Source organism: Lactuca serriola, chromosome 1, assembly GCF_051521515.1.
Source record: "Lactuca serriola cultivar US96UC23 chromosome 1, Lser_US96UC23_V15, whole genome shotgun sequence".
Taxonomy (NCBI): Eukaryota; Viridiplantae; Streptophyta; class Magnoliopsida; order Asterales; family Asteraceae; genus Lactuca; species Lactuca serriola.
Window position 1 is genome coordinate 46,956,649 of NC_136408.1, and position 8,514 is coordinate 46,965,162.

The 8,514-nt window shown below is 30.8% G+C and overlaps 1 protein-coding gene across 2 annotated transcripts; it reads right to left on the reverse strand.

Annotated features, from left to right (window-relative positions):
- Positions 1–1,049: 1,049 nt before the first annotated feature.
- On the reverse strand, positions 1,050–3,144 carry LOC145087019 (uncharacterized). 2 transcript variants are annotated; one of them, XM_079024924.1, is made up of 6 exons: positions 2,843–3,144; positions 2,662–2,755; positions 2,436–2,503; positions 2,138–2,194; positions 1,438–1,659; positions 1,050–1,330 (listed from the first exon to the last, which is right to left on the reverse strand). In XM_079024924.1, exons 1-6 carry the CDS (start codon positions 2,945–2,947, stop codon positions 1,244–1,246), a joined length of 633 nt encoding a protein of 210 aa, XP_078881050.1. In that variant the 5' UTR covers positions 2,948–3,144; the 3' UTR covers positions 1,050–1,243. The 2 variants fall into 2 exon arrangements, with proteins under 2 accessions (XP_078881050.1, XP_078881043.1); XM_079024917.1 differs by having other exon boundaries at positions 1,050–1,334; positions 2,843–3,091.
- Positions 3,145–8,514: the final 5,370 nt, after the last annotated feature.

Genomic DNA, 8,514 nt, shown 5'->3' on the forward strand with positions numbered 1-8,514 from the left:
TAGCTAAGTATGACACTGAAAACTTTGAATCTTTATTAGAAATGATTATTTGGTATGATGTCTTGCTTGCTATTAACACTTTTAATAAAAACTTGCAATCAAAATGATATATGTATCAATGATGCTATAGATCAATTAAATGGACTTTTCTGTTTCTTTGAAAAATAAAAACGGGTTTGAAGAGATTTTAGATGATGCAAAAGAATTGGTTTTAGAAATGGAAGTAAAATCTGAATTTCGTGAAATACATATCATTCAAAGAAATAAACGATTAAATGAAAATGTTGTTAATAAAACTATTAAAACTCCTAAGTTATTTAAAATTGATTACTTTTTATATATAGTAATCAAATTATTACATCACTTAAAAGTAGATTTGATCAATTTAATAAGTTCAAACATATTTTTGGTTTTCTATTTAGTATAAAAAAAAAATTAAAATCATTTGATGAAAATACTTTAAAAAAACATTGTTTAAATCTGAAAAAATCTTTAAATCACGATAATAACTTAGATATTGACAATTTAGATTTATTTTAAGAACTAAAACTTTTAAGAGATAATATACATTTAGAATGTAATACAATTATCAGTATATTTAATTACATTAAAAAGTTTAGTTCTTTTTCAAATGCATATGTTGCATATACAATTATATTAACTATTCATGCAATTATTTTCTCTGCAGAAAAGAGAGTTTTTCTAAATTAAAATTGTTAAAAAAAATTATTTAAAATCTATAATATCACAAAAAAATAACTGATTGATTAACTATTTTATCAATTAAAAAACATTTAATAAAAAAATTGATTATAAAATTTTATTAAAGAAATTACACATAAAAAAACTAGAAAAAATAACTTAATATCATAAATATATTAAAAAAACATTTATATAATAAAAAAATTAACTCCTTATTTATAAATTTTTAGTTTATCAATGAAGGTTTATAATATTAAACATAATAATAAAAGTAAATGGTCCCAAATTTTTGATTGGTTTAGAGTCTCAGCCGCCTACATTCATAGGATCAATAGTTTGCAACTAACTTGTGACATAAGCAAAATCGCACCAATTACTACTATTGCATCGAATGAAATTAGACAAACATAAACTTTGCAGCCAGTTTTTTAATCTCAATCAAGCTTTACAAGAAATTAGTCAACACTAAGTCGACTCCAAGATTCGCCTAAAGTGATGCTCCTTCGAGCTTCCACCAGAGACAATTAAGAAGGTAGCACAACTATCTAGCGCCACCCCTTTCTTGAACACACCCTTCTGTTGCTCCTCCCCTTCCCTCTCTCCTCAAACCTTCCCGGTGGCAACCCGCCTGTCTTCAAACACCCACAAACAAAACACCATTCATTAATGTTAGATTCATTCACACATCAATTTCAAGAAATGAACTATAAAAAACCAAGAATAGTGTACACCAACCCCTATGCAAAATCCTTCAAACTGAGCATCTTCAACCTTGGTATCTGACATCTCTGAGGAACCTCGCTTGTTAGAACTCAAACTTTCACCACAACTTGAAAACAAAGATGAATGAGAAGTCGCACTTCCTGTTTGAGAAGAAGAACTAAGTGATTCGATATCACTTTCAAACATCTCCTCAAACAAATCCTTTAGTTCCTGAAAAGCCTCCTCCCCATTTTCCTGTTTAACACCATAAACTGATTTCAAATTTTGTATATATATATATATATTTTTTGAAATCAAGATTTGGACAAAAGCACGTCACTTTCAATCTTTCATATCAGGAGGGTTTACTAGAAGAATACAGACTCACCCTCTTGGACCACAATATATTCGTTTTACAAATTAAGTTGATTTAACATAACAGGCTAGAGACATGAATAGTTTGAGTTAACATCAAGAAGGGCCTACCATACTATAATGGCTAAAAGGTATACACCAACCACCTCCCTTTAAAGGCCTATCAAAACTAAGATTGCAATGAACCAAAAGTTTCGGGTTTTGGACCAATTTACCCTCACCTTCCATCTCCATATTAAGTTTGGACAAGTAATTAAGGACCATTTTATCATCACTAAAGTGTGCGAAGCTTATTCCACCATTAATTTTGGTTCCAAAAAGGTTCGATTGTAAAAGTGGTAGAAAAAAGTAAACTTACCGCAGGTTTGTTTTGACTCATCATCACTGCCATTTCGCTCAAGAAATCAGCCATCCCCTGCTTCCAGTTTCATTTATCAGTATAAGTTTGATTGGGTCATAACTACGATCTTGATTCTTATGGCCAATTTCAAGATTAGGAAATATAACTCGAATGGAAAGTTTCTTGTATCAAAATGTTTTGAGATCCAATCATAATTCTTCTCATTAAACAATTCTTTCTTTTGTATGGTGGCCCAGTTTCAGGTCAAAAGTTAATAGGAACATTGTGTATGAATTGTTTCCAACGAGGAACTTACATTTTCGTCATCATCACTATCATAAACTCCTACATCGTACATGAATCTTTTGTTGGCATTTGAAAGCACTATGAAACAGAAAAATATGAAGGAAGTCAGTCAACAACTTCGGAAACTCAATTATAAAAACCTCAAAAAGAATCCATCTTTTTTAAGTACAAACATCTTTACATAATCCAAATCGAACTCTAACATCATGAGCAAAATGAGAACATATGGAAATTACCAGAATAGGCTTCTTGTATATCCTGGAACTTCTTCTTTGCCTCTTCCACGTGCTTGGAATCACCAAACGCCGAACAACGATCTGGATGCCACCTCTGTAAAAAAAACACATAATTTGAGAATACAAACTATTCAAGTAAAAGATTCATTTGAGAAAATATTTCGAAAATAAAAGTTCTAACCAGTGCAAGCTTCTTGTAAGCGTTCTTGAGCTCTGCTTCGGTGCATCCCTTCTCTAATCCCAAAACTTGATAAAAATCACTACTTTTTACACCATTTCCACCCATTTTACAAATCAATGAAATACTCTAAACAAAGATACAGAATTCAATCGTTTGGCTTCTTGAAATAACAGAGAGCTGTTATAGGCAGCTGAGCATCTTTGACCGAGTAATTGAAAGTTTATGTGGGGATAAAGAGCAGAGGAAATGAGTCAGCGTCAACCAACCCACCACCCATGAATGGTATGTACGCTGAATGTCGCAAGAACACTCGAGAAAGAAGCTATAAATATATATGTCAAGTTGCAGAAGAGAAGAGCGTACATAAAGGTAGCAATTTGTGTAGGTTTAAGGCTGTTGGATTGGAATAGATCAACGGTTTGCGTTGATTTCGGGGGTTTAGATATTTTTAGGGTGTAATTGTGTGGGGCCCTTTCTCTCGAGAAACTTCTGTTTTCACTAAGTTTAATCGTATGGAAAAGGTTGGAAGTTGGTGTAGGGCCATTTAAAGTGATTGACATGAATGTTGAATTCCTAGGTTGATAGGAGACACTAATTTATTAGTTGTTTTTTATGATTTTGAAATGAAACGATGATTTAAATACTTGAAGTATGATCTTGGTGAATCATCTGATGATGTATTTAGATATTCAGATTTAATTGTTTAATAATAAAACACAAAACTTTCAAAGATTATAATTGGTATATATCAATTGTTGCTTTTTTAAGAATTCTTAAATTTTTTAATCAAATTGAACAACCAAATTATTTTAATTAAAGCCTGTGAAATTATCAATCAGTTAACATCATCCAATTAAATCAAGATTTTCTTAACCAAGAAACTGTTCAGATGATTAAAAAGGGATTTTGAGCTCTTTTGATCATATGTGTTTTTCTAGAATTGGAGATTATAGTCTAATAATCTAACATAATAATAATAATACTCAATAAATAATAAATAAAAGTAAACCTTTTATTTTGAAATAATTTTTTTTTTTGAAATAATTGATGTTACAATTTCTTTACTCCTAATAATTTGTCTTGACTTTTGACTTTTGAGACTAGAAAGTTCTGTTTTAAAATAGTATAAAGTCGATCACATTAGAGACTTGAAGAAGCCCACTTGCTAATAAAGAAACGTACGTGGTTTTCTTTTTTGGAAAATAAAAGAAATAAAAGTGTGATGCAACTTGGATATGCAGCTATCAATCCGCAAGTTGCAAAGAAGCTACAAATGCATCTGATTTAGACACTCCTCACATTACCCACAATCATGTTCATATGAAAAACTGTTGTTAATTGATCGGGTAAAAATATAACTTTTAACTAAAAAAATAAACTAGTTTATTGTAATTGTTGTATGTTAAAACCATAAAAATAACTTATTATAGCTTATAAACTAGCTTATAGCTTATAAGCTAGTTTTTGATAACTTTTGAAATAGATTTAAAGAAGCTTATGGAGTTTTTTCAAAAATATTCCAAATATATCATTAGTTATATACTATAATGCTAGTTTTTAATTATATATCTAAATGTGTATTTGTGTCATTTTACATTTACAATCTAACTTAACAACTATTTTTTACCAAACATTATCAATTCATAAGTTAACTTATCAATTAACAGCAAGTTTTTCGGTTAGTCTAACAAACGGAATGGATCCTTAAAAGTAGAAGTAAGATGATATTCCAGCCTCTTAGCATATACAGAATTTCTTGAGTAATCTAGATCTTACATGCTCTATTATTTTTATAAAAGAAGGAAACAAATATATCAATATGTAATGTCCAGCCTCTATCAATCCACCTGTCATGTAAATTGTTATGCTTGCTGAAGTGACTACTAATGCATAAGGTACTTCAGAAGGCATATCTGCGGATATGGAGTATATAATTTTGCATTTCATAATCCCATCCCCCCTTCATTTTCTTTGTAGTATGGAGTATATATAAGCTTTGTTGAATGATATTAATTAATGCAGTTGAAAAAAAATCAGCAACCTCATTGAACCTATTGATTTACACAACTGAAGTTAACTACTCAAAAACCATCAAGTACTGTGGAAAGGAAATAGTTGGCCTTATTACATAAATGTCCCTCCATATGATATTTCATATATGAATAATAAGTATCATATATAGCATTCCGAAGAATCCAGAAAAAAAAAAAAAAAAAAAAGGAAGTCGTTTTCAATAAAAATAAAATAATGAATCAAGGATCACAAGACAGTGGTTAATAATGAAAGAAGACTATGCATGTTTGGGTTTTTATTATATGTTACACTCTCATTTATTTTGTTATAGTCATTTTGTCGTTATTTTAAATTAAGTGTTTTTTCACATGTCATTTTATAGTTTTTTTTATTAAATTTCATATAATATTTAAATATAATAATTGCAATAAATCTAATAATAAATAAATGTCAATTTTATTAAAGAACTTACCTTCTAATTTTAAAATTTGTAAATTAAAGTTTTATTAGTTTCATTTGTTATTTATCTAAATTATTTATTTAAATTTAATTTAGAAAAAAAAACACTTCATTTTTAATAATTCAATATTTTTTTCATTTTTCTTATAAATTCAAACTTTTCAAATATTTAGATCTTCATATTTTTTTTTAAATAAACTCATGTAGTATATGGATCTCACAACTAACGTATTTCTATATCTTGATTTTGTACAACAGAAAGAAAAATAATGTTTTCCCCGGCTGCATAGTCACATATGTTGGAGAAGCTAACTCATGGTGACATCATTGGTCCTCCACAGTGGCAGACGGCAATAGGGTCAGGAGGGCTCATGGAATCCTGACTTTTAAGCTTCCTAATACCTTTATATATTGTTTATTTATGGATAAATCCAATAATCAACTCAAATGGATAATTTGGCCTCTTGTTCTAAGGTTGAAATATAATTTATAAAATCTAGCTATAGAATGTAAATAACTAAGTAACTAAACATCGGGAAATCACTGATAAAATCTAAAAACACCTTGATCAATAGGAAATTAAGAAAACTAGAAATTTATTTTTTAAACCCTGTAAAAAAAGTTAAAAATTTAATCAGGTTTACATAAATGCTTAACTTAATCTTTGACCTCAAGAAAAAAACAAAAAATATCTACCGGCAAAATGTTGAGTGGGTTGTTGATTGGGTTCTTAACGGTCAGTGGGATGATGACAATGGGCCTTTAGGCCCATTAGATGCTGGACGGGAGTTTTCATGTGTATGGTTGGGGGATGGTAAGAACAGTGAAGAATCGTGAGTTCCTCATCCCAATGGTTGGATGGTGTCATGGTGTGTCGTGAGCCATCATGGATTTCACCCACGTATGTGAGGTCAGTAGTTGTTTAGTAGAGACTCGTGTATTATTTTGTTTAACGTATGTCGTAGACAGGTACTGAGAATTATAGTGTTGTCAATGGGGGGCTTAGTGACCGACGAGTTGGGTTAGGCATGGATTACGTGTCTAAGCCAATAACTAAATTAGTATAATCTTAAGTTATTAGCAAAGTCGTTTTTGGTTGCCCTCAAACCTAGTAATTGAATAGGATGATTTTTAGAGAGAGACTGATTTATTGATTTTTTATATGATTAATAAATAGCAATAAATGAATTTATTAATATGTTATGGAAATAATATATAAATTAGAAATAGTAATATTTAATTAATAATTAATCAGAAATTAATTAGATTAATTTTGGGATTAATTATTAATTAAATTGCAAGGGTTAAAATGAAACTGTTCAATAGTTGAACAAGAAAGAGTCCAGAACCTTCATTGGAATGAGACAGACGAATTGTAGGTTATTCCAAGGCATCTGGAATATTCTTTGCAGATATATAGGAAGCTGGATAATTACCAAATTGAATAAATATTATTTTATTCATTTAGGGTTATCTAGGGTTTTCAAGTTGCACTATATAAGGACCCCTAGCCTTTAATTTTCGGCTACCATTTGATTCTAAGAGCCAATGCCGAAAATCATCCCTTCTCTCCTCTCTCAAAAGCTTCTTGTTGCTTGTATTAGGTGTGAACTATCAGACGCACGACACTTGTGGTGCTAGCTTCCAAGTTATTGAAGTAAGGATTCTTGATTGTTTATTACAATAATCAAAAGGTATGTTGTTCCTTCTATAATTTTCGAAATTACCTAGGGTTAAACTGTTCTTGTTGTTCAATAGAATTTTACATCAATAGTGTTATGACTTAGATCTTTAGGTTGCATATACCCTTAAGTGTTAACGATTTATCCGCATTAATACATGTAAAACCCATTAGTAATATTAGAGCGTATGGTTGTCTAATAATTGGATGTACATTGCTTGAACTTGAACAAAACCCGACTTGGAGGAAAGACAGAATCGTCATTCTGTCGCTCCACCACAATGTGGTGGACCCTCAGATCAGCTAAAATCGTTTTTTGGCTTAATTCATAAATTTATTAGGATAATTACCTTAGATAATGTTTTTTTAATTGTATAAAATTGAATAATTATATTTTCTAATCAGATAACCTTATCTTGAATTTGTGTATTATCCTTATGATTTAATTATATTTAATTATTTGATTAATTAAAAGATAAAGATCAAAAACATAATTGGTTTATTTTAAATTAAATTAATTCCTTAAGTTCGAAATTTTAATTTAAACATTGTATTTTGAAAGTTTTAAAATACACTGTAACGCCCGAGATTTGTCAGGTATTATGTTGCTTTCTAATATAAGTATGATATGTTGGAATGTTGGGGCGAAGTGTACGTTGGGTGTACAGGGTGTACGCACGGCGTACATATATGAGGTGTGGAGCAGGGAGCCCCCATGCGTACGCTGGGCGTAGGTTGATCAGATGCAAACCCTAAAATTTAGGGTTTGCACCCTATTTAAACAACTTATAACCCTCCAAACCCTTATCCTCTCGGCCTCCTTTTTCCTCATAGTGTCCAACTCGAACCCTAACTCCATTGTATGTATCTAGAGCTTACTTTGAGCATTTTTGTGTTGTTTTGGTGGTTTTGAAGAGCAAGGAGTTTGAAGAAGGAGCAAGGACTTGAAGAGAGCTTGTAGATCCATAAGTTTGGCATCTTTTCTTACTTGTTTGAGGTATCAAGTTCCAACCTTGACCATTGCATGCTTAGATGTAGTTTTTGGGAGTTTTATGTCACATTTTGGTCCCATACTTGAGGTCCTTTGAGTTTTGGAAGAATCTGTCCATAAGAGTTGTCCTTTTGAGCTTTTGGAAGCATTTAGGACCATAAAAATCAAATCTTGATGGTTTAGCCCCAACCATGCAAGTGATAGATGGCCACAAAGTGAGCTTATGGACTTAATGGGTGTCTTAATCCCCATCCATGCATGCAAAAGCATAAAGTTCATAACTTTATGGTTAAGGACGTTGTTAGGAGCCTAGATCTATGTTCTGGACGTGGGGACTTAATGGATTAAGTCAAAAGGACTTTAGGGTGACTGGCAGCATGGCCGGTCCATTATTTTTCAATGCCCAGGGCGAGATAAGTTAATTATGCCCCTAAGTTCGAACCATTACAACATCATTTGTAATACAAAAGTGCAATACATTTTGTATTTAATATTTTAATACAAACAAAAAACTTGCAAAAACCACTT